The 27180-nt window shown below is 34.6% G+C and overlaps 3 protein-coding genes across 5 annotated transcripts; all 3 read left to right on the top strand.

Moving 5' to 3' along the window:
• The first annotated feature begins 3142 nt into the window (after positions 1-3142).
• Positions 3143-8925, top strand: LOC104111523 (phosphatidylinositol/phosphatidylcholine transfer protein SFH11). Of its 3 annotated transcripts, none has more exons than XM_009621235.4 (12): positions 3143-3281; positions 4836-5218; positions 5339-5438; positions 5668-5934; positions 7280-7357; positions 7659-7760; positions 7874-7923; positions 8026-8134; positions 8212-8292; positions 8389-8523; positions 8598-8630; positions 8707-8925. In XM_009621235.4, the coding sequence occupies exons 2-12, from the start codon at positions 4851-4853 to the stop codon at positions 8776-8778; spliced, it is 1395 nt and encodes a 464-aa protein (XP_009619530.1). In that variant the 5' UTR covers positions 3143-3281; positions 4836-4850; the 3' UTR covers positions 8779-8925. The 3 variants fall into 3 exon arrangements, with proteins under 3 accessions (XP_009619530.1, XP_009619529.1, XP_009619531.1); XM_009621234.4 differs by having other exon boundaries at positions 8589-8630; XM_009621236.4 differs by having other exon boundaries at positions 8576-8630.
• Positions 8926-8995: 70 nt separating this feature from the next.
• On the top strand, positions 8996-17200 carry LOC104111524 (vesicle-associated protein 1-1-like). Its single transcript, XM_070184104.1, has 5 exons — positions 8996-9010; positions 9813-9882; positions 11482-11578; positions 14667-14787; positions 17054-17200. The coding sequence occupies exons 1-5, from the start codon at positions 8996-8998 to the stop codon at positions 17198-17200; spliced, it is 450 nt and encodes a 149-aa protein (XP_070040205.1).
• A 2678-nt stretch (positions 17201-19878) lies between these two features.
• On the top strand, positions 19879-20262 carry LOC117280375 (uncharacterized). Its single transcript, XM_033660092.1, has one exon. It carries the CDS (start codon positions 19879-19881, stop codon positions 20260-20262), a length of 384 nt encoding a protein of 127 aa, XP_033515983.1.
• Positions 20263-27180: the final 6918 nt, after the last annotated feature.

Below are 27180 nucleotides of genomic sequence, written 5' to 3'. Positions count from 1 at the left end.
ACCAGAAATATGGATGGAGGGAAAGGGGTTACATCAAGATATTCTTTAGCATCGAGAGGAGGAGCAAGCTCGCAATAGGAGACTAGCCCAGATATAATCTCAGCATCTAAATCAAGACACGTCTCTATCTTGTTACATAGCTCCAGTATTGCTCTTTCCAGCCATTGCCCTAATGATTCCATTCTTTCTCTTTCTCTTCTCTATTTCTGTCTTCCTGCCTCACTACCGGGTTATATAATATACAACTTATCTACACTTTCATACATTATTTCTACCAAATTATATACAACTACAATATCATACCACTTAAATATAATTTTTATACAAATTTTATACAATATGTCTTTTGTATATTTTGTATCTGATTTATACATAGTAAAAATAAATTTCATACAACTAATTATATATTATACAACTTATCTATAACTTTCATACATTATTTCTACCAAGTTATATACAACTACAATATTATACAACTTAAATATAATTTTTATACAATATTGTTCAACTTTCATGCAATATTTAAATAAAAATATATATATAAATAACAGAATACAATTTTTCTACAATTTTACTACAACTTTACTACAATTTCGTAAGTATAATGTATGTCATGTCATCTTCTTCTTCTTCTTCTTCTTCTTCTTCTTCTTCTTCTTCTTCTTCTTCTTCTCCTTCTTCTTCCTCTTCTTCTTCTTCTTCTTCTTCGAGTTTCAATATGAAATTCAGCCAAAATCAAGTCTAATCTTCACCAAAATACCCTCAAAATTGAGATATAAACTCCAAACAATATTCCCAATTGTTTGCAACAACATCCAATCCAAACAAATAATGGTTTTTGAAAATCCAAATTCGAATTCAAAGCTTCAAAACTTTTTAATGGTTGTCAATGGTGAAATTGCTGCTCTTTTATTGGAATTAGGGTTGATCTTCGAAAGTGTTTTCTTCTTCAATGAAAGTTAAGTAAGCAACAGACGTTAATAGAGGTGTGTGGTAGAGTATTTAGAGTTTGAATCTATAAAAATGGAGAGAGATTTTTGAAAAAGAGTGAAAAAATGTAGAGGAATTTTTGAATAAGAGTGAAAACATGCGTTAATGGAGAGAGATACTGAAGATAGGTGGGGGGAGGGTGTGTGTGGAGAGAGAAACGTGGGGGGAGTGGGATATAGACGTTAGAGTGATTTTAGAATTTAATTATTATCATTAAATGCCTAAAAATATACATAATTGGTAATTCTGTATATATTATGTAATTAGATTAAAACTTGAGTAGGAGGGTAATAAAGTTTGAAATAGTGTATAGGAATATAAAAATTCCAAAAAAATATAACTATTTCATAGAAATGGCGTGGGATAGCCGCTTTATAACGTGTTATTTAGTTTTTACCCAGTATTTTTAATGTTGAGCAAAAATAGCCACTACTCTATTAAAATTTATACGAAAAGATATTTTTACCCTTTTTTTCATGAGTGCTGTGTAAATATTAAGGATATGGTGTCCTTAACATTTACACTGCACACATGAAGTTAAGAACGCCATGTCCTTAATATTTACACTGCACATATGAAGTTAAGGACATGATGTACTAAAGTTTAACAACGGAAAGTGCAAATACAAGACACTTTATCCTTAATATTTACACAACATTCATGAAGTTAAGGACACCATGTCCTTAATATTTACAAAACACTCATAAAGTTAAGGACGCTATGTCCTTAATATTTACACTGCACATATGAAGTTAAGGACACCATGTCCTTAATATTTACACAGCACATATGAAGTTAAGGACATGAGGTCCTAAAGTTTAACAACAAAAGGTGCAAATACAAGTTAAAGACATTATGTCCTTAACATTTACACTTTACACATGAAGTTAAGGACGCCATGTCCTTAACTTTTACACTGCACATATGAAGTTAAGGACATGATGTCCTAAAGTTTAATAACGGAAGATGCAAATACATGACACTTTGTCCTTAATATTTACTAAGTATTCATGAAATTAAGGACACCATGTCCTTAATATTTACACAACACCCATGTCTAGCACAAGGGTATTTTCGTCTGGGCGGGTAAAAAATTATTAAACACTGGCTAAAGAGTAAATATAATTTAAACAGTGGATAAAGAGTAACGACATCATTAATTAGTGGCTAACTGTGTACTTCCCCAACTATTTCGGTGGGCTGACGTAGCTCTGATTGAATTTTGGGGTTTTCAGGTGATCCAATGAGCACGGTCCACTTTAAAACTCAAAATTGGGCCAAGCATTGAAGTATACAAATAGTCCCTTTTGAGGCTATTGTTTATATTTTGTCATGTTTTACAAAGTTTTGCAAATGTATCTCTATATACGTGTTACACATTGCGAAGAAAGAAAAATTACACTACCTCTTCCGGACAACTTTAAACCAAATCTGGTCATAGAAATTTTATAGTTTCTCCAAATTTTGGAATTACCAAGTTCTAAAGTTCTCATTGAACTTTACGGACAACTTTAGATTAAAGTTTAGTCTTAATGTTTTTTTTTATAGTTCTTCTACAACTTTATTGGATTTAAAGTTTCCAGTGAACTTGGGTGAAGTAAAAAGGAGGCTAATTTTACTTCCGCTTGTGAAACGGGACTAAAATTTGCAATTTGTTTTTCAAAAGAGACAAAATATAAATGACGATTTTAAAAAGGACACTCAATTAAATTTTTTGTTATAGTTTTTCACTGAAACGAGATTATAATTTGCAAAGATTTCTAAAAAGAGACAAAATTTAAATGGCGGTCTAAAATAGGGACGCGCTGTTAAACTTTTTTGCAAATTGCATGTATAGCTAAAGAAACACAAACAGTTTGCTACTTTTCTTTTAGTGTAACACGTCTCAGAATCAGAATATGCATTTCTCTCCGATTGAGAAAAGGTATTTTCTGCTTTTTGTTAACGTCAATGATTTTATTCATTGTTTATTATCATTACTAACCCAACTTCTACCTTTTTGTTGGACTAATACTAAATATTATACCTTGTTTGTTGTACTAATACTAAATATTACTAAAAACAGTTAAGCTATAGCTAGCTGTCATGAGGTTTCGCGGGGTTTCTTGACAATCAAACATTCGAAAATAGTTTCATTCCAATATTCACAAAAAGCATGGCATATTTGTTGTTCACAATTTCACCCCTTCAATTAGCTCAAATGCACCCAATTTATCTCTTTCTCTTCATTCCTCAATCCCTTCATTCTCTTCCCTTCTTTGAGATTCTTCATTCTTCTCCAAATTTTAGAGGCAAGTTCTCTCTTTTGATTTCTATTCTCACTTCAATATTCTTGAAATTTGATTGTACTTTCCTTGTTTTGACCCTATATATACTGTTTTGTTTAATTCAGTCCACACAGAGAAGAAAAATAATCTGTTTTATAATTGATATTTACTTTGCATGTGGTAGATTTTCTTGTTATGTTAGGATTTGATATCAGTGTTCTGAGGGTTCTTTTGATTTTGGCCTCCAATGTTGTATGTGAGTGAATGCTGGGCCTTTAAAGCCTGACATATTATAAGATGAGTGTTGTGCAGAGATGCGAATGTTAAGTTGGATGTGCAGGGTGATACAAGATTTGATCTCATATCCGTCAGATTGTGCAAGTGCAAGTAGCACAATGCAAAGGATAAAATGAGAGAATGTCGCTTGAGATAGTCTGGTCACGTGTTACATAGGCTTTCAGATGCATTGGTTCTTAAATGTGAAAACATAGTGAATAAAGGTGTGAAAAGAGAAAGAGGTAGACCAAAAGTTACGTTGAAACAAGCTATCTCAAAAGATATCAAACATCTAGCAAAATATAGGAAAAAAATGGAATTTGAAAGTTAATATAGGTGATATCAACTAGAAGACTAGTGCTTATTAGAACACTGGGTCGTTTGGTTGCCCGTTAGAGTTATGCAGGTATTAGTTATGTATGTATTAGTTATGCAGGAATAAGTAATGCAGTGATTAGTTATGCATGTATTAGTTATGCAGGGATAAGTTATACAAGGTTGAGTTATGTTGGGATTAGTTATACATGGATTAGTTATGCGGTAGTTATATAAGGATAAGTAATATAAATGTAATGTGAGTGTTATTTATTATTAGCTTCCTTTATTTTATTAAAATTGTTAGTATAGTTTAAATATATATATTTAAACAAAAAAATACAAGTTTGAATAAAGGGTATTCTTGTCATTTTGTGTTTTAATATAAGTATTACTAATACATGTATAAGTTATTCCACCTTCTACCCTGCATAAATAATACATAGATTCCCTCATAACTTATACATGTAATAGTTATGCGGAAAAGAAAAATATGAACCAAACATTGTATTAGCAATGCTACATTTTATGTGGAAAAGAGGAAAAAACAACCAAACATTGTATAACTTATGCTAGTTTCTATGTGGAGATTATTTTTTCCCCTTCTTTTAACCAAACAATGTATAAAGTTATCCTAATTTTAATACATGGATAACTCCTCTCTAACCGGCTACCAAACGACACCTTAGTGTATTAGAGATAAAACCACAAGTGTATTAGAGAATCCCCTAGTATTAGATAATCTTTACGTATAGAGAATTAAAATATTACGGACATAAACAGAACATTCATGATATTGAGAATTATATAGCCGACCCCAACTAGCTTGGAACTGAGGTATAGTTGTTGCGGAACATGTCCAGCAATGTTGCTTTTGTTGAATACACGTACAATGAAGTGTTTCTTTTGCTTGTCAATAAATTTAGTAGAGCCCTGTTTAGTTGATTTCAAGAATTGCAAAGTTATTCTATTGTTGTTTGTTTACAGCTTAAGTAGCCACACATGCAAACATCAAAAGAAACATTTAAGGAAATATTAATTTCCGCTGGTATTAGAGGGAGCAAACGATCTTCGAGTTCTAAGGAAAGCCAATCTACTAAACAGAAGGTCAAAATTCTCCATCCCCCTATTGAAACATTTTGGCAGTTACCTCCAACAAAAGAGCACAAGAAGTCTACCGGATCAAGAACCTTAAAAACCATAATGTCGTTGTCGTTAAAGAAGGGAGTTCAAAAGAGCAGAAGTCTACGAACAATTCTTGAAGGATCACATGAGCCTAAAGATGAACAAATTGTTGACTCGTTTCGTCAGTTGCTTTTTCTTGAGGGTCAGCTTCCAGGAAAACATAGTGACTATCATACACTTTTAAGGTATGTTTTGTGCTGTTAAATTTTATCATGTTGTCAATCCAGTAAAATTTGTAAGGCGAATATTTTCAGTTAGAAAAGAGTACAGAAATTGAGTTTGCTGTTCCTGTTTGTGATATACAGATTTCTTAGAATGAGGGACTACGATCTTACAAAAGCAAAGAATATGTATTTGAACTATCTGAAGTGGCGAGAGGAGTTTCATGTCGATGCACTTTCTGAGGTGAGCTCCATTCATGCTTGTATTTCAAAGCCAGTTTTGTTAGTAGACTTATATCGCGTTTTGCTGATAAAGTTAGTGAATACTCAGATTCTACTTGTTCAAACACTAATACTGAAGAATTTATGGTTTGGGGAATTTCCTACTTTTATATAAACTTTATCGACAAGTTCTTTTATGTTCGATAGTCCTTCGATTCTTTGTGAATTTTTGGGGTCGAATAATGCTGCAGGAACTCAAGTTTGAGGAATTTAATGAGGTTAAAAAGTGTTATCCTCATGGATTTCATGGAGTCGATAGATATGGTCGACCAATTTACATTGAAAGAATTGGAATGGTAAATCTCAATAGGCTCCTTGAAGTAACTAGTATTGAGAGATTTGTGAAATATCATGTGACTGAACAAGAGAAAACATTGAACTGGAGATACTCTGCTTGCTCACTTGCTGCAAAGAAGCATATCGCTTCCACCGTCAGCATCTTGGATGTGAAGGATGTGGTAAAAATCTGCTTATCTACCATTTTATCTTTCACTTATTTGATAAGAATATTTGCACCCTTTTAAAGTTGCTACCATGTGACCAGGAGGTGTTCGAGCCGTGGAAACAACCTTTTGTAGAAATTCAGGGTAAGGCTGTGTAAAGTAGACCCTTGTGGTCCGGCTCTTCCCCGCGCATAGCGGGAGCTTAGTACCCCGGACTGCCTTTTATTTGCACCCTTTTGTGTGAGATCAAGTGCTAGTCCATGTCTGTACTATATTCTTCAGTTTGAGGCTTGCAGCTCAGCTAACTTGAGTTATAGGTGTTGAATAACAATACTATTTGCTGAATCTCAAACAAAACCTTCACCCTTTGGGATCATGAGATATGATTATATGAATGTATCTTTCCTATCTCTGTACCAATGCATTTTACTTTGCCTTGAATTTTCTCTACCTTGCTGTCAAATGGTATCAACAGTTCAGTTAGCCTCATATTATATCTTGTCCTTCTTTTTAAGCTATATGAAGTAAGAAGCATAATATATTGACAACCCATTATCCATTTCATAATTTATTGAATGTTTTGTTTGGCTAAGCTATCTTGATAAAATAATTTGATCTTTGTCCACGCGTCAAAACAAATTTTCTCAGCATAACCATAAGATGCCTGAGTAGGACTATGGGAAGATTACTTTTTTCCTTTTCTATACTATTTTTTTGGTGGCAAATAAAGACACCAAATTTGGGCACACATATAGCAAGTTTAGATCTCTCACCGTGTCTGATAATTGGGACAAATCTCTAGCATGGCCTATCAAGTCTTCATTTATAGGTATCAATATATATATATCCATGCGATAGTTCCTTAAAGCTGGATTTTTCATGTGAATTGGCAACGATTTTTACTCAATTCTACATTCATCCTCCTGTTATGAATTTCACATATTAAATGGTTGACTTGTTGGAGATCAGCTTGTGAATATAATTGAATGTACTTTGTTGTTTCACTATGTGAGTCGTAAGCGGAGCCAAAATTTGAAGTTTATGGGTTCTGTACTTGTTATCAAACTCATAGCTCGTTTTGTTACTGGGTTCGTAGTTAAATATTTATACATATTTAATGAATTTTCTAATACAAAAACAAGGTACAAGTAAAAGCTACTGGGTTCATTAGAACCCGTCAGCAATACTTTCCCTCTGCCCTGGTAAGAGTGTCATTCAATGAACTTCAAAAAAATTAGAACTTCTTTGATGACAACTTGCAACGAACAAGTTCCATAAATAGATGCTAAGCACTCCCTAGAATTCAAATGGATGCTTAGATTCTTTCCTCTAATATTAAGAAAGCTATCTTCTTTGGCAGGGAATTTCGAATTTTTCAAAGCCAGCAAGGTATCTCTTTCTGGAAATTCAGAAGATTGACAGTCACTATTATCCAGAGGTATGCTAACATGGTTCAAGTCAAATAGACATTCTTGACGATCAAGTCAAATAGACTGTATCATTTTCTGATCATTTCAGTGTAATATCCTTTTCCTTCCCTTGAGTCATCTTGGATTATTGGTTAGTCTTAATACTGACCTTAATCTCCACTAAACACAGTTTCATATTCTATTGTTGATCAACTTTTAATGAACTTTCAAAGCTTTCTTCCTTCATAGTTTCTCTTACTAAAGTGGATCGTTTGTTAAGTAATCTTTTCCCTAATCGTTTATCTTTAATTCCATTTGCACTTTTTGCAGACATTACATCGCCTTTTTATCATTAATGCTGGATCTGGATTTAAGGTCCTGTGGAAAGCAATCAAGACATTTCTTGATCAACGCACCCTAGCAAAGATTCAAGTACTTTCCTTTCCTTTCCTCCCCCCGCCCCCCGCAAAACCCCCATGTTTATAGATTAATCTAGGCCAACCAGGGAAGGAAATAAGACTTTAAGACGTATACCACGATTACAGGTTCTTGGTAGCAACTACACGAAAACCTTACTTGAAGTTATTGATCCAAGGTAAAATTCCAATTTATGTTTAGCACGAAAGGATACAATTACGCGTATCTGAGGTTGCTGTTGGAGTTATATTATTCTGATGCATGAAAGTTGCTTCTGCAGTAACCTTCCAACTTTCTTTGGTGGCGACTGCACATGTTCTGACTATGGAGGTTGCCTCTTTAGCGATAAAGGACCCTGGAATGACCCTGCCGTTACAACACTACTTCAGGTTTTAACCTGTTGCTATATAAGATTCGAATTAAACAAAGTACATAGTTGCCAGTTAAGAAGTCACATTTTTTGTAGGCAATGGTTGAAGCTGAAGAGGAGAATGGCGACGAAGAAAAGAATTCTGCTGCAAAAGATGCCTTTGGTGGTGTTACTCATGTAAGCAAATTTGTAGTTTCCTGATAACAAGTGTGACAAAAATCACATAAAATATAGGATTCGAGGGTCTGATCTCGAGCTTTGTAAATGCCGCAGCATAATGTACATATTAAGGATGTCTTTGATGTGACTCCATCAAGAAATGATACATTTGAGATAGCAAGACTTACTAATCAGCCATTTCTACAGAAGATCCTAACACTTCAAAGTGTTGTAAATGACACAAAAACAGTAAGTTATTTTTTCCTGGTTTTTTCTCTTTACTATAGTAAATCTTTACTAGGTTTATGGTACAGAAAATCCAGGCATTGGAAGCTGCTCTTAAGGACACGAAATCGGTTAGTATAAAAGAACTGCAAAACTTCTAATTGTTGCTGGAAACAGGAATTAGATGATCATTGGTTTTTCTTTCAGGTTATAGAAGGACTTGGGCAACCAATTGAAGAGCTGAAAAATCAAATTATAGTATCAAATATAAGAGGCTGAGTTGCCAAATGAAGAGTTTCAATATTTTCCTTATTTTTGAAGTTTCTTAATGTTGTCAACTGAGTTCAAATAAATGGAGGAAATGTTAAATAAGGCAGCCTATTTTACAACAATATTCAAGTAAAGGTATCAGCTATCTTTAAATTTTGGTATTGTGTTACATCCTGCCTTTTCAATAAAAATCAAGTGATAGTGTTGTCACATGTCAATTGAAGACATGGTAGATAAAAGGGTTATTTGGTATTTGTACTGGTAGAGGGCTTCATTGCAAAATAATATAGTCAAATGCAGAAAAAATAACTTGAACATCACCGTTTAAAAAAAAAAAAAAGGAAGATTTTTGTTAAGTGTGTTGAATGTATTTCTATGGGGTTGCCTAAATAAGGTATTTGGAACAGTTGGATTGAGCATTTTATTCTGCAGCCAACAAATCAAAATCACAAAATCAGGAAATATCATAACCTTGATCTATTTGACTTGTATACGAGATATTCAATTTCAGCAATATTTCACCTAATTAAGAACAATATCATCTTTTCCAAATAGAGAATATCTGATATTGCCTAAAGAAATTTAATTCACCTTATCAAACTCAATCTCTTATCTAACTCTCTAATCTTTCTCATAGCATTTTCAAATTCCCTATATACAATTATACCATTATAGATCGCTTACCTAATCAAATTGACTCCTCTCTAAAACTATAAATTCCATTCATTATAGTATCACAATTCATTTCATCAAATTCTCCGAGTAACTTACACCATGACTAAGAAAACTTTCTTTTCGACTCTTATTTCCTTTTTGTTTTTCCTTTTTCTATTGTTCAATGATTATAATGCAATGATTACTTTTTATTAGATAATTCCTTTAATTTATGTATTATTAATATTTATATTCTTATTCTATATTTTACTCTACGTAAAATAAATATAAATTCTCGCATAACTTATGTGTGTATAATTTATGCAGACAACAAAAATAGGATGCTTTAAAAATGTACTAATACGTACTACTATATTTTATGTTGATAGCTGTTTGGGTTTTATTGTGTTCGTCCCAACACAGGGATTGTGTTGCCTCGATCCACCTGTGATGTTATAGGTACGCGCTGTTAGGATATATTTGGTAAACATATATTTCCATCTCAGTGTATAATTGTGCTCATATCTTCTGTGGTTGTATTTGATTGTATTTCCATATTTGTATTATTATGTCCACTCTTGTAAGCCGTACTATAAATACAATGACTACCCACCAGTTCCTCCTCTATCATTCATCTTAAAAACAAATTTCAGAATACCAAAAAAGGCTCTCTTTCAATGGATATCTTTTCGACAGTTACGTCTGTCTGCCACACACAAATCAACCTCAGATGAGGATCTTGTCGCTCAAACTTTACAAGGTCTACCCGGTTCCTACAGAACATTTGTTTCTGAATTAAAAAAAAAAGGAAAAATTGATAAGTTATGCGTCTTTTGTTTTGATGATTTGACAAACTTTATGAGAGAACCAGATAATGAACCTGATACAATTAGTGCCCTTGCGTTCAGAGTAACTAGCCAGATGTCTGATTCAATTCTCAATAAAATCAGATAAAGGAACAATAACGTCTCAGTAGCATTACAATAGCACAACTGTAGTTTGCTAAGGCCAAACTAAAGGACACTTTATTGCATCATCTTTTATGACCTCTCACATACATATTATCAATATGAGGCAAGAGATTTCATTTCTCTAATACTTGCAAATCCAAAAATTATATTCTCTCAAGTGTTAGCCACCACCTCTCTCAAAAACAAAGCTGCTGCACTACTTTCAAGAAGTGTCTTTGTAGGATAGATTTAAACAACTGTTTGGTTTAGTTTCTTGACTAGAGTTAATCAAGGTTTGTTGCTTTGTAATAGAGTTATTGCAAAAGGCTTACAATAGAGTTATTGTAAGGGGTGAGGGATTAAGAATTTAATTCCTAGATTGCATATATTAGGTTGTAATCTGAAGTTTGCTCTGTTTAGTGATGTTGAAATCCTACTAGGGTAAGTCGTGTTTTTTAATCGCTTGAGTAAAGAGTTTTCCACATAAATATCGCGTGTTCTTTATTTACTGCCGATTTACTATGAGAACATATAGGGAACCTGGTTCCCTATACTGTTTGGTTTTACAGCCTGTTGCTTACTGTGGGAACTGATAGAGAACCTAGTTCTCTATACAGTTCGGTGGAATCTTATAGCCTATTTGGCCAAACTTCTAAAATCTGCTTATTTTGAGAAGTGCTTTTCAAAAAAGTACTTTTGGTGAGAATCGGTTTGTGTTTGGCTAATTAATTTGAAAAGCACTTTTAAGTAGTAATTAGTGTTTGGTCAAACTTTTGAAAACTGCTTCTAAGTGTATTTTTCTCAAAAGTGCTTCTTAGAAAAGTGCTTTTGAAGAGAAGTTACATTTTCTGCTTCTCAAAATCTGCTTCGGCTTCTCCTCAAAAGTACTTTTTTCCTTCTAAAAGCTTGGCCAAACACCTTAATTTTTGGCCAAAAGCACTTTTGACCCCCCAAAAAGCTTGGCCAAACATGCTATTAGTTTCTATCAAATAAAGATTGAATCTTTAGAATGAAAATTGGAATAAACTCCTGGATTGAATTTTGATATAAGCCTTTTGTTTTATGCAATTAATTAAAGTAGTGATTAGTCATTATGCATGTTGTGCAGTAACAATGCAAGCTCAGAAGGAGGCCCCTTCTGACATGCAATGCAAGGAAAAGTTTTTACTTCAGAGTACAGTTGCAACTCTATTACCCAAGAAATGGTAATAGTATAATTCGTTTTTATCTTCTTTTTTTTTTTAATTTGTCAAGACTATGACAATGTGGAACCATTATCGTATCGAGTTTAAGTTATATACGTCGCCAGTTAAAAAGTACTATATACAACTATCACATTATCAGAAGAATATTTGCAGTTAAGCCTCCTTAAGACAAATGACTTGCTACAACAAGTAAAAATGACCTGATGGTGTAGAAATTTCTTACACCTACAATATTTATAACGTAAACTCTATCGTATTTGTTGGAAAAAATAATATTCCGCTAAGGAATATTATCTACGATAATAATAATGACACAAGAGAGTAACAATGAAACCAAATCTTTTAACGGGGTAAAATACAATACCTGAGAGGAGCAATATAATACCACTATAATATTACAACTTTGTAGTGTCAAAAGACTACTACGACTCAAAAAAATAATACTCTTTATTTTAAATATCTCACCGCAATATTACTCCCACTCTATTTTCCCACACACTATAGATTACTCTCACATCTATAATGCTTCTCTCTTATTTTTGGTGTGCTTACAATGAGGAGGAAGCGTCTCTATTTATAGAGTTTTGTTGCTCACCAAAACTAATTAAAATTGGTTCGGTGCCTACTTTGCAGATTTGCAAAATTAAAAATTTATTACAAGTTGGTCTTGCTCCACTACCCAAGCAGCAAATCAAACCATTTTGATTTTTTTTAAAATTTTTTTTTTATTCAAATGAGTCCTACAAATTTTTCCATTAATTTTGATTTTTATCCATTCCAAATGTTGATCTCAGTCTCGGAAAATCTTCAAACTTGAGAGGTTTTGTAAAGATATATGTTACTTGGTCATGAGATTTCACATATTTGAGCTCAACCTCTTTTTTGGCAATGCATTCTCTGTTGAAGTGATATTTTGTGTCAATATGCTTGCTTCGATCATGATATACCGGATTCTTTGCGAGTGCCTGTGCGAATTTGTTGTCAATACAAATATCTGTAGCTTCAATTTGTGGTAAATTAAGCTCATTCAACAATCTTCTCAGCCAAATAGCATGACATGTATTAGATGTTGCTGCTATATATTCAGCTTCATAAGTCGAGAGAGTAACAATGGATTGTTTCTTTGAACTTCAAGAAATAACAGAATCACCCAAAAAAAAAAAATACAAAGCCAATTTTGCTTTTTCTATCATCAATATCTCCTACATAATCACTATCACAAAATCCCATAAGGTTGAAATCACTAGAAAAAGAATAAAATAACCCAAAGTCAATTGTACCTTTTAGGTAACGAAGAATTCTTCTAGTGACTTTCAAATGAGTGGAGGTAGGAACTTCCATGAAGCGGCTTACTACTTCAACTGCAAAGAGTATATCTGGCCTGATACAAGTCAAGTACCTCAAACTTCCCACAAGACTATTGAAAAATACGGGATCCACTTTTTCTCCTTCATCAAACTTGGACAATTTTATCCCATTTTCTATCGGCGTGTTCACGGGGTTGCAATCGAGAATGTTGAACTTCTTCAATATCTCTTTTGTATAGTTTTCTTGAGAGATAAAAATTTCATCCTCCATCTACTTCACTTCTAGGCCCAAGTAGTATGACATGAGCCCTACGTCTGCATCTCGAACTCATGGGATATATCTTTCTTAAAAGTTTCAAACATACTTAGGTTATTACCCGTGAAAATAAGATCATCAACATAAAGACAAGAAAGCAAGATATCTCCATTAGTATGAATTTTAAGGTAAAAAGCATATTCATGGAGACAACGAGTAAACCCATTTTCTTGAAAATACTTGTCGATGCAACTATTCCATGCTCGCGGGGATTGCTTCAATCCATATAAAGCTTTGTTCAACTTCAACACTTTATTTTTATGGTTTTTGACCACGGAGCCCAATGGTTGTTCAACATAGACTTCTTCTTCAAGATAGCCATTCAAGAAGGCTGACTTGACGTCTAGTTGATGGATATTCCACTTCATTTGCGCTATCAAAGAGAACATCAAACGAATCATCTCCATGCGGGCAATAGGTACTTAGAATTCTTCATAGTCAATGCCTTGCCTTTGCTTGTAGCCTTTAGCCACAAGTCGTGCCTTGTATCTTTCCACATCTCCATCATCATTCTTATATGTCTTGTATACCCATTTTACTCCAATTGCGCGATGACCATTGGAAAGAGTTGTTAACTCCCAAGTGTTGTTCTTCTCTATTGACCCGATCTCCTCCTCTATAGCTTGTCTCCACCTTTTGTCTGTAAAAATTTCATCAAAGTTCATTGGTTCACTATCAGAAAAGAGATAATATAAAAAATCAAAATTAATAACTTCTTCTGTGCCATCATAGAGCTCTTGAATGCTCCTTGTCCTTTGTGGTTGCTCATTTGAACTTTGTTGAGTAGAAGGAGATGCAACATTGGTTGGAGAAGGTGGTGGAGTTGTATCCTGCACAAGTTTCACGGTCTCTGGTTCTTCTTCATCACCAAAGTATGGGAGAATATCATATGAAGTTTCTTCTTGAGCTTCCCAATTCCATGCCAATTATTCATCAAATTCAACATCATGACTTACCACCACCTTGCCGCTACTTGGGTTGTATAGCTTGTAGCTTTTTGATATCGTATCATAGCCAACAAACACATGCTTAATACTTCGATCATCATACTTCGCTCTCCCTTGATGTGACACATGAGCATAGGCTATGCTCCCAAAGATTCTCAAGTGCTTGACACTTGGCTTTCTTACACTCCATGCTTCTTGGGGGGTTTGATCTCTAACATTCCTTGTTGGAGATCTGTTGTTCAAATAAACTGCACAAGAAACAGCTTCGGCCCAAAATTCCTTGGGCATACTTTTAGCTTTTAACATACATCTAGCCATATTAAGAATCATTCGATTCTTTCTCTCAACAATTCTATTTTGTTGGGGTGAATAAGGTACCGTTAGAGGGCGACGAATTTCATGAGACTGACATAAGTCATTAAATTCATTTGAAGTGAATTTGCCTCCTCTATCAGACCTTAAATCTTTTATTTCATAGTCACTTTCTTTCTCTATAAGTACTTTGAAAATTTTAAAAGCAACAAAAGCTTCAGATTTTTGGTTCAAGAAATAAATTCAAGTCTTTATACTAAAGTCATCAATGAAAAGCAGAAAGTATTTACACCAAAGGAAGGTGGATTGATTGGTCCATACACATCAGTGTGAACAAGCTGAAGCGGTTTGGTTGATCTTGACATGGCCTAATTTGGAAAAATCCTCCTTGCATGTTTTCCAAGAAGACAAGCTTAACACAATTAATTGGGATGGTTGATTGATGGTATCCCATGCTCCATGTTCTTTTCTCCTATTGATTTGAGTGCTTCAAAATTCAAGTGCCCAAATTGCATGTGCCAATACCATGATTCATTTTTCACATTAGCCTTCAAACACTTTGCATCAATTGTTTTAAGATTCAGAGAAAATAATCTATTCTTTGCCATATACACTTTTAATAATTAGAATTCCACCTAAATCTCTAAGCCAAAGCTGTATATTTTTCATGTGGATGTCATATTCTTTTTTAAGAAGTTGGCCCAAACTCAAAATATTACTTTTTAATTTTGGGACATAATAAACATCTTGAATTAACTTGTGGTCACCATTTTTACAGGAGATTAGAATCGTACATATCCCTTCGATTTGAATCTTTGAGGTATCTCCAAAGGACACATTACCTCTCACCGTTTTATTGATCTCCACAAACTTGTCTTTGCATCCACACATATAATTACTTGCTCCATTGTCCAAATATCACGAGCTATAATCATCCCTGTCTTCTTCCTTGAGTGCCAGGAACGACGTTAACTCATCTTCTTCTTTCTTGTCGTCAACAAGGTTAGCTTTTTCTTCAACATTGCTACGACATGTCCAAGAGTAATGGCCAAATTTATGACAATTATAATACTCAATGTTTGATTTGTCATACCTTTGTTCATTATTTTCTTGGTAGTAGCCACGTCCTCTTCCTCCTCATTGTCCACGGTCACGACCTCTGAATGTTTGGTGGATTTTAATTTCATTGTTGAAGTTGTTACCGTTACTTCTTCCTTTTTCATGACCGCCACGACCTCGTCTCCATCCATTCCCTCGATAACTCTTTTCACCTTCATGGTCCTTAAAGGATGTCTGAGTTTTAAGAAGTTGCTCCAGTGGAACTTCTTGTCTCCTTTTGATCTTCTCTTCGTGGGCCTATAAATAACCCTTCAATTTCTTTACCATCATAGATACTAAATATTTAGACTCCTTAATAACACACACCACAAAATCAAATTTAGGTGTTAAAGTGCGAAGGATCTTTTCTACCATACGGACATCTTCTATGTCCTCCCCGTATCTTCTTAGTTGATTTACAACAACCTTCACTTTTGAACAATAATCCGAAATGCATTCGGATTCTTTCAGTTTTACAACTTCAAAATCAGCCCTTAGAGTTTGATGTTTTACCTTCCTCACCTTGTCAACTCCTTGGAGAGAATTTTGTAAAATCTCCCAAGCTTCCTTTGAGGTAGTAGTATTTGCCACCTTCTCAAACATGACATCATCCAAACATTGGTGGATGAGTGTGAGAGCTTATTGATCCTTCTTTCTCATCTTTGCCAAGATCACTTTTTCATTTTGAGGCAGAGCTTCCTCATTATCGGGTTTTGCATACCCTCTGTCCATAATTTCTCATACATTGTGAGAGCCAAGAATGGCTTTCATACGTAGACACCATTTTTTATAATTATCTTTTGTGAGACGGGGGTACTGAAAAGATAACGGACCATTATTCGCCGTGGCTCTGATACCACGTTGTTGGAAAAAATAATATCCCGCTCAGGAATAATATCCACGATAAATAATAATAACACAAGAGAGTTACAATGACACCAATTCTCTTAACGAGGTAAAATAAAATACCCGAGAGGAGCAATGTAATACAACTATAATATTATAATTTTGTCATGTCAAAAGACCACTACGACTCAAAAGAAATAATACTCTTTATTTTAAATATCTCACCACAATATTACTCCCACTCTATTTTCTCACTGACTATAAAATAATCTCACAGCTATAGTGCTTCTCTCTTATTTTTGGTGTGCTTACAATGAGGAGGAAACGTCTCTATTTATAGAGTTTGTTTGCTCACCAAAATCAATTAAAATTGGTTCGGTGCCTACTTTGCAGATTTGCAAAATCAAAAATTTATTACAAGTTGGTCTTGCTCCACCGCTCAATCAGCAAATCAAACCAATTTAATTTTTCTTTCTTTTTTTAAATTTTTTTTTATTCAAATGGGTCCCACAGTATTCTACTGTCCGCTGATGTTTGATTCTAAACATTGTGTTGACAATTAGATTATGATAAAAAATTGGATCAACTTCAAATGCCGCATTAAATTACTAGCATTTTAGTTTGTTGAATTGTAATTATTTCTTTGTAGTTCAATAAGGAGGTAGGACGTGTTGTTGATGAGTGCAAGTTAAGAGTGATTTATATTCCCCCACCTCGGCCACCATCCCCGATTGCAGAAGGATCAGAAGAAGGTTCTTCACCAACGGAATCCATGAACGATAAGCCAGATAGTTAAAGAGAATCGTGGTGGACAGGGGTGGGAGCGAGTGGGAAATGGGCTTTGCAATTGTTATTGCTTTCTTAAAGTTAAGATCTTCTCATTAAATTTTCCTACATGTATATTATGTTACAAGAGATTTTTAAGAAAATTTAAATAATGGTCTGTTATTTTGGTCTTGTCAGTCTCCTGCTAACTATTATTTGGTTTTTCTTTTGGTAGAACGCTCTTAGCAACTCATGATTGTAGATAAAGTTGCTTTTTTGGTACAATGCTCTTATCAACTTAAGCGTATGATTGTTGATCAGGGAATATGAAATTCTTTAACACAACTATGGTTCAAAAAGAACTAGTCTTATCCTTGACCTCTATATAGTAAGTTTCAAGCTTTTATCCTTCAACTCAAGAATAATAGTCTACCATGCTGAAATATCTGTTTCACTATTTAGCTCTCCCAAGATGTCAGAAGTGTTTATTGTATTAAGCTCAATATCTCTTTTGATAATGTTGGAACTATATCAGTGATTTGTGTCTGCTCAGCAATGTCCCAAAGCTGTTTTAGAACAAGAAGTTCTCTTTTGAAAAACCAACCGCACTCTTAATTATTATGTCATCTAGCTACAGACTAGCTGGTTTAATTTGCCATGGTTGCTTACTTTTTCTAATTTATCCATGGGATTATTTTGCTTGGAGCAGCTGATAACTTGAGATAGATGGTAGAGATATTTTGTATTTCTGTCATAGTTACCTGTTTATGTAGATAACTTGCTTATGCCCTTTAACATGGCATATCATTTGAGCCCTACATTCTACTTTGTGCAAGAACCTATAATTTATTATTCTACCCGTCCTAATTTATTTGAGACTCTTTTCTTTCTATTCATCCCCGAAAAGATTTGCAGCTTTCTATGATTTTTAACATTCCTATTTTACCATTGACATCACTTGTTGGCTTAAGGTTACTTTGATATGTTATGCATATATAGTTTATATTTCAAAAGTTCTCTTTTCTTTCTAAAACATCATGACTGGTCAATCAATGCCAAACAAATTGGGTTAAATGGAGTATTAAATGTTTAGGATTTTGCTTTAATGTTGATTCTCTTAAATGCCTAAAGATTTTCTCTTTACCCCTCTTGGGTAGGGGTAAGGTCTGTGTACACTCTACCTTCCCCAGATCCCATTAGTAGGATTCTACTGGGTTCTTGTTGTTGTTGTTGTTGTTGTAGCATTCTGCTTTAATGTTGATTCTTCTCACATGCTTTATCTTGAAATCTAGTTCTTTTTTAAAAAATTTTTATGATGATGATGCAATTAAGTGAATATCACTCGTTTCATGTTTAATTCTATGCTCCTTCCCTTATTATCTTATGCTTTGTATGGTTCCACGATGGATAGGTAAAGGTAAGCGAGATAGAAGTTCATTGGTTAACTACACCTAGGTGGAGCATCGGTCATTCTTAGGCAGTCACAATCGGAAGGTTGTTGAAATATATCATAATATCCAACTTAGGATGCACTGAAAAGGTGATGTGGAGGGTAGCTAACCTCCTCATTTCCTTGTGGGATGAGTACAATAACCCGTGCCCATCCTTGTTTACTTCCCCTCTTTTATCCTAACCAAACATAAGCGCACTTGTCTTTGTGAACCTATTTCAAATAAGTTGGGTGCTAGATTTTTAACTTCCATCTCACCTTGTAATGTTTTTTGGTAACCACTACTCGTTATTTGAAGCCATCTCACATTGTAATGTTAATTAGCTCCATTATCCAAAAAAAAGTGAAAGTCTTAGCTTAACTACAAGATGTACTTCGATAGATGTCTTAGTGTATGAGGTTGTGGTACTGTTGTCTAGTTGAAATAGTGCTGGCTAGGCTATTTTTCACCTTTTCTTATTTGTCAAAAGTAAGTGAACTCAATGTATTTGTTACTTAAGCATCAGTGGAATGAAGCACTTCTTAAGTTCTGTCAGCTAAGCAGAAATGAGGGAAAAAAGCAGAAGGATTAGAATCTTGATTGCTTTCCTGTTAGGTTACCTGCTTCAGTTCTGTTTCCCCATCTTCAACGTAGGCTTTTTCTTGTTTTCTGATCTTTCCGCTTCTGAAAATGGACTACCTTCAGCATAGGACCTTTTCAAGTCCACTTGTTTTTGCTTTGACAGTTCCTTAATCATCATATTATCATATCATTCATATACAATATTATAAGTGGGAAGACCTTAAGTGTAAAGCTGAATTATGTTGAGATGGCTTAATTATGTAAAGTGGCTAGATACTTATAAAGTGGTTAGTTAGTTAATTTTTAAAGAGTCTATTTTAGCTATTCATTTAGTTAGGAAAGTTTGTATATATATAGTTAATACATATATCAATAAAGGCTGGTCGGTTCATTCCAGATATTTTCTTTCTCTCTCTTCGTCATGCACTCTCTCTGTCTCTCTGACCTCCATTGTTGCTCGTCTCAAGCTTGAGCGAGGTCAGGGCATGTGTAATCAATATGGTATCAAAGCTTGGCCATTCCATTACGATCATCTCCCAATCAACTACTTCTCTTTTCTGTTCGTTATCTCTTTGATTTAATTTGCCCTAATATGATCGATTCCTACGGTCAGTCTTATTTTACCCTAATTCGAATGCCTAAACAGGGGCTTCTCCTTCTAATAGCATAATACTAGCATAACTAGTTTCAATTACTCATGGCTATGGACGATCTGAGTGATGTAGCTAGTACAACAGTGAATGTTAGAGTTCAAAGAAATTTCGGAATTGATCCAAGCGATCCTTTGTATCTACACCCGCCGGATAATCCCGACGCTATACTTGTGTCAACTCCTTTCAGTGGAGTTGGTTATCGATCATGGAGGTGCAGTTTACTGCAAGGATTATCGGTTAAAAACAAACTAGGGTTTATAAATGGTGAATGCAAGCGTCCAGACCTCCACTCGCCCACATTCCGTCAGTGGGATCGATGTGATGATATGGTAACCTCTTGGATCCTCAATTCTCTCTCGAAGAACATTGCGGATAGTGTTGAATATGTGAATGATGCTGTGGAGTTATGGATTGAGTTAGAAGATTGATATGAGCAAGCAAATGGAGCTTGATTGTATCAAATCCAAAAGGAAATAAATGATACATCTCAGGGAACCCTTGATATTACCAGTTACTACACTAAATTGAAAAAGCTTTGGGAAGATTGAGCACTTTGAGTAAAAGGTCCCAATGCAGTTGTAATTGTACTTGTGGTACCAAGAAAAACTTCTACAAAGCTGAACAAGATAGGCGGCTAATATAATTTCTCATGGGTTTGAATGAAACATACACTATAATTCGAGGAAGCATTCTCATGATGAACCCATTACCAATGCTGGCTCAAGCTTTTTCCTTGCTGATACAAGATAAGAAATAGAGGGAAATCAAATCAAACACTCAACTGTTTATCGAGTCCATATCATTGAATGCCCCCCCAGCTCTAGGTCGAACACCTATATGACCAATTACTTACCCAACAATGGAAACCACAATGACAGCTACAATGGATATGGATGGGGAAGGCCCATGTGTGACTACTGCAAGAAGCCAGGGCACACTAAGGACATGTGCTATAAACTACATGGTAATCCTGATAATTCTGGATATTCACGCAATCAAAATCAAAATTCCAATCAAGGCTTTAATCAAAATAAAGGTTTCAACCGAAATCAGAGCTTTAACAAGGGAACAAGGGTGGTGGCTAGTGTTCATCCTTGACATATCCTACAACAAGGTAGAGGAAGCTAACAACCTGAATGAAGATCAAAATATCAGTTTGTCAAAGGAGCAATATGGACAGATCATGAATCTGCTGCAACACTTTCAAGCTGGGAATGGAGGAGAACATGCAAATGCTGCCAATTTTATCAATGGAGTTGTGAACTTTGCAGGTATATTAGTCTGCACTTCTTCTATAGATTTTGGTAAATTGTCCTATAAGTGTTTTTAAAAACAAGACCGATTCCTGGATACTAGACTCAGGGGCTTCAAATCACATGACCTTTAACAAATCACTACTTACTAGATATTACCTTATCCACTCCTAGTTTTCCTCCCAAATGGCTATAAGGTAAAAGTAACAGAAATTAGTAGTGCAACACTTGTGCCTGCCATCACCTTACATAAAGTAATATTTATACCCTCTTTCAAATACAACCTAATTTCCATTCACTGTCTAGCTAGTTCCAACCCCAAGAGCATAATATCTTTCACTGATAATCTTTGCATTCTGCAGGCCCCTTCAATGAAAAGGCCTCTGGAGATTGGTAAGGCTTGTGATGGTCTGTACTTTCTTTGCCCCAAGTATTTGAGGAACATGTACTCAGGTTCTGCAGTCAACAAAATTCAGTTTCTTGTCTTGATAATGAGACTCACCGCACACACAACTCACCCTGTCATAGTCATTCGTATTTATATAGCTCAATCTCCACATATAAGTGTATATCTCTCCTCTTTGTAAATAGTTCAAGTTCAAGCAATAAAAATCAGAGTCCTATTCTGAATTCTTGTGCATCCATTGGTTATGATGTGAATATTTTATGGCATAATAGGCTAGGGCATGTACCCTTTGTAAAAATGAGAGGGATATCCTCTATTCCTGTCCCTTTTCCATCCAAACAATCTTTTCTTTATTCCATATGTCCAATGGCCAGACAAGGGAGACTACCATTTCCCCAGAAAATCAATTTCACCACTGAAATTTTCCAATTACTCCACATAGACATATGGGGACTTTATCATGTGGTAACACATGATAATTACAAATATTTTCTTACAATGGTAGATGACTACAGTAGGTGCACCTGGACCAATCTTCTAACCTGTAAAAGCAATGCCCCACAGGTTTAAAAACCTTTGTTTCCATGGTTGAAACCCAATTCAACACCAAAATCAAAGCTATTAGATCTGACAATGGTTCAGAATTCACCAGTACAGAAACAAACCTATTTTTTCAGTCCAAAGGCATTGTTCATCAAAGGACCTGCCCTTACATACCACAACAAAATGGCATAGTTAAAAGAAAACATAAATATCTCCTAGAAACTGCCATGGCACTTTTGTTTCAATCTAAATTGCCTGTGAAGTACTGGGGTGAATGCATTCTGTGTGAAACCTACATCATAAATAGACTACCTTCTTCCCATAGTCACCCTAAATCCCTATTTGAATTACTTTACAAAAGAAAACCAACATACTCTCACATGAAAAGCTTTGGATGCCTGTGTTACCCTTCTGTACCAAAGATACATAGAGACAAATTTGAACCCAGAACATCACCACACATATTCATTGGTTATCCCTATGAAGTCAGGGGTACAAAGTCTTAAGTCTTGTCACTAAAAAGATACATGTCTCCAGGGATGTTGTCTTCATTGAAAGTGTGATTCCCTTTACTCTATCATCTGAAAACACATCTTTTCCTTCTTTTTTTAATTCTGCCCCCTTAATTGATCATACTCCTAAGGGTACTAAACATCTTTGTGATAGTGATGATGGAACAAGTGTTATACATAATCAATATTTTGATCATGATACCGCTTTATCACCTGTGAGATCCTCCAGGTTAACTAAATCTCCCACCTCCTCACCATAATCTAAAACACCACAGTCTTCAAGTCAAAGCACATCACCAGTTGGTTATCAACCAGGACCCACATCTATTGCCTTAAGAAAATCACAAAGACCTCACAGAACACCACTATATTTACAAGACTATCTACACTCACTTCCAAAATTAAAATCACCATCACCTGCTGCTCACAGTAATTCAACTATACCATTTTCTCTTAATGCTTTATTTTCTAAAAATCATCATGTCTCCCCTGATGCTCTAAATCATGAGAGCCAAAGTTTTGTGAGAGACATTTGTAGTGACAATGAGCCCTCATCATATGAGGAGGCAACTATGAATCATGCTTGGTAAACAACTATGAACCAAGAGTTTGAAGCATTACATGCCAACCATACCTAGGACCTAGTGCCTTTACATGTTGGGAAGAAAACTATAGGGTGCAAATAGGTATATAAGATAAAACATAAAGCAGATGGAAGTGTAGAAAGACTTAAAATTAGGTTGGTTGTGAAGGGATATACCCAACAAGAATGCATTGACTATACAGAGACATTCTACCCTATAGTCAAGATGACCATTGTGAGATTTCTAATAGCTGTTGCTGTAAAAAAGGGGTGGCATATATCCCAATTGGATGTAAACAATGAATTCCTCCATGGAGACCTAAATGAGGAAGTCTACAAGGAGATTCCACAGGGCATGGCTGTAGATAGCTCAGAGTTGGTCTGCAAGCTCAACAAATCCCTTTATGGGCTGAAACAAGCCAGTTGGCAGTGGTATGCTAAGCTCACTAAAGCCTTATGTTCAAGGGATTATGCACACTCTATATATGACTACTCTTTGTTTTACAAGAAAATTAAAAACTCAACTGTCTATATAGTAGTGTATGTAGATGACATTGTGGTTATAGGAACTGACACAATGAAAATTGAAGAGTTGAAGGTGTTTCTGAATAATAGCTTCAAGATAAAAGATCTGGGAATGCTACACTATATGGGATTAGAGGTCCTTTATAAGGATGATGATGTGATAATATCTCAGAGGAAGTTCACCCTTGACTTGCTCAAAGAGTATGAGTGCATGAATTACAACAGTTTTACTTCACCACTAGACCCAACAGTCAAGCTCAAGGCCAAAGAGGGAGAGGCCTTGACAAACCCTACTTAATATAGGAAACTAGTGGGGAAGCTCAACTTTATCGCCAATACCAGACTGGACATAACCTACAGTGTACAAAATTTGAGCCAATTCATGGATGACCCCAGAGAACCTCACTTGAAAGTAGGCTTTCATCTACTTAGATATTTGAAAGGAAATCCATCCCTGGGGATATTCATGTCCAGAGATACAGATTATACTATCAAGGCCTAATGTGATTCTAACTAGACAGCATGCCCAAATTCCCGAAAATCTGTAAGTGGCTACCTTGTATTATTGGGCAACAGTCCTGTTACCTGAAAATCCAAGAAGCAGGACACCATTTCATTGTCTTCTGCAGAAGCAGAGTATAGAGATCTAAGGAAGGTAGTGGGGGAATTGGTGTGGCTTAACAAACTGTTTGAAGAACTTACAGTTTCTTTTCCTTTCCCCAAGCCCATTGCAGTGTTCTGTGATAGCCAGTCTGCCATGCACATAGCAAGGAACCCAGTGTTCCATGAAAGAACCAAGTATATAGAGGTCGATTGTCACTTTGTGATAAGCAAGCTACAAGAGGGGTTGATTTCACTGCATCATGTAGGAACTACAGACTAGCTTGCAAATGTTCTAACTAAAGCACTAATAGGAGTCAAACATTCAGCAGTTTTGCCCAAGTTGGTAGTGTTTTCCACACCACCAACTTTGGGGGGGGGAGGGGGGGGAAGGGGTGTTGTGGCTTAATTATGTAAAGTGGCTAGATACTTGTAAAGTGGTTAGTTAGTTAATTTGTAAAGAGGTTACTTTAGATATTCATTTAGTTAGGCAAATTTGTATATATAGTTAATACATATATTAATAAAGGTTGGTCGGTTCATTCCAAATATTTTCTTTCTCTCTCTTTGTCATGCACTCTCTCTGTCTTTCTGACCTCCATTGTTGCTCGTCTCAAGCTTGTGCGAGGTCAGAGCGTGTGTAATCAACAAATTACATAATGCCCATTAAAAATTGAATGACATTTTTACCCTTCATCTAAACACTATTTCTATTATTTGTACCAAATATTGAATTTATCTTCCAATTAATTATTATCAATGAATCAATTATATGGGAAATCAACCACTGGATTAACCAATTCATTATGTTGTAAGTAAGAAGATTTTGAGGAGTTACAAAAAAAAGTTCATGTAGACCAGATTCATGTTCCATCTGAATGGTCATTCTTCATTATATATTGAATGATGCATTTAAGAAAGAAATATTAGAAGTCTGAAACGTATAGGATTAATCCAGATAAATAGGGTGTGAAGTTGGTAACAATTCTTACAACATCTCCCTGCTTTTATACATAATCAAAAAGATAAGACGTTTTCTACCCATTTGAGTGTCACGCTCCAAATCCATAATAAGTCGTGACTGCACCTAACGCCGCCGTTAGGAAAGCTCACAAGTGTAACTACAATTTATTTACTCCTTTTAAAAATTTTAATACGGAGATTTTTCTTTTTAGAGAACACTTTTTAGAATAAATGCTCAAATTATTTTTAATACTTATCAAGTTACATTAAATCATGCTAGACCAAATGTTCCAACTCATTCTTCTTCTGATTCTCAATCATCTAAAAGAACTGCGGGAGTAAGAGCACTTAGTACTTGGGCGGAGTTTAGGGGTTCTCAAGGTTCTAGTAGTAGTGATTTTTTATAACTAAATGAGCTTGAAGTTTATTTATCGCAGGGAATTGAGGAAGTGAATCCCGACGGTTCCTTTAATCTTTTGGAATGATGGAAGAACAAAAAAAAATACTTTCCGGTTCTTTCAAGGATGGCCCGAGACATTTTAACTATTCAAGTTTCAACAGTGGTATCAGAGAGCGCTTTCAGTCAAGCAAGACTTCAACTCGGTGATTATAGAGCGTCTATGAGGGAGAGTTTGGTAACTATATAGTATATAATATATATACTATACTATATATACATCTTATATATAGATATAAGATTTATATATAGCTTATCGAATATAGCTTATTACTTATATATATATATATATATATATATATATATATATATATATATATATAAGATGTATATATAGCTTATCGAATATAACTTATATATATATATATATTATACATTTAATATATATACTATACTATACTATACTATATATACATCTTATATACTATATATAAGATGTATATATAGCTTATCGAATATAGTTTATATATATATATATATATATATATATATATATATATATATATATATATATATATATATATATATATATATATATACTATACTATACTATATATACATCTTATATATAGTATATAAGATGTATATATAGCTTATCGAATATAGCTTTTATATATATATACTATATATACATCTTATATCGATATACTATATATACATCTTATATACTATATATATTCAATATTAAATATTGAATATTAAAATTTAGGTCACAATTCTATAATAAAATTTACAAAGCATCGTCTTAGATATTTTTTTTTTAACATCCTTTTGTGTCTAATATCTATTTAATTTTTATTTATTTTTTAAATATATTGGGTCCACTTAGCCCGCGGGCCGGGATCGTTTAGCCCGGGACCAAACGGTCTCGGGCCGGTCCCTACAAAAAGCCCGTTTAGGCACGGGATCGTTTGGCCCGTTTAATTTGGGACCGGCCCGGGACCGGACCCGGGACCGTTTGGACCGGCCCACTTGCCAGCCCTATAGTTACCATATCGGTCTAAGAACACTTCACATTATAAAATAAATGAACCAAAATACAATTTAGCATTTTCTTCGCCCTTCTTTGACTTCCTTTTTAGGATCTTTTGTTTGTGTCAACCTTTTACGCGAAATTCGTTTAATACAGGTTATTCTACAAATAAACAAACAAACGTAAGATCACTTGATATAATACCAAAATATTGATAAAATATTAAAACTTACCTTGTGGCTTCTCCAATATAAGTTCATTATCACCAATCATGTGCGAACACTGAACATCTTGTATATGATTAATTACTTTTGCTTTTTCTACAAAAAATTTCGAATTAGAAATCATGTTATTGTAGTTTCTCTCCACAAGAATTTAAAATTATTTAAACCTCAACTGAGAAAATTGGTCATTGTTTGCCACCTTCTACAATAGAAACTTGACTCAGCAAAGCAACAAAAATCTCCTCAATCTCCCACCTATAAGAGAGTAAAATAAAAACTTGATACATAAAAAGAGAAAATATCTTCT

The sequence above is a fragment of the Nicotiana tomentosiformis genome, chromosome 8 (assembly GCF_000390325.3).
Source record: "Nicotiana tomentosiformis chromosome 8, ASM39032v3, whole genome shotgun sequence".
NCBI lineage: Eukaryota > Viridiplantae > Streptophyta > Magnoliopsida > Solanales > Solanaceae > Nicotiana > Nicotiana tomentosiformis.
The sequence above is the reverse complement of the archived record's forward strand: the minus strand, read 5'-3'. Positions and strand labels throughout refer to the sequence as shown.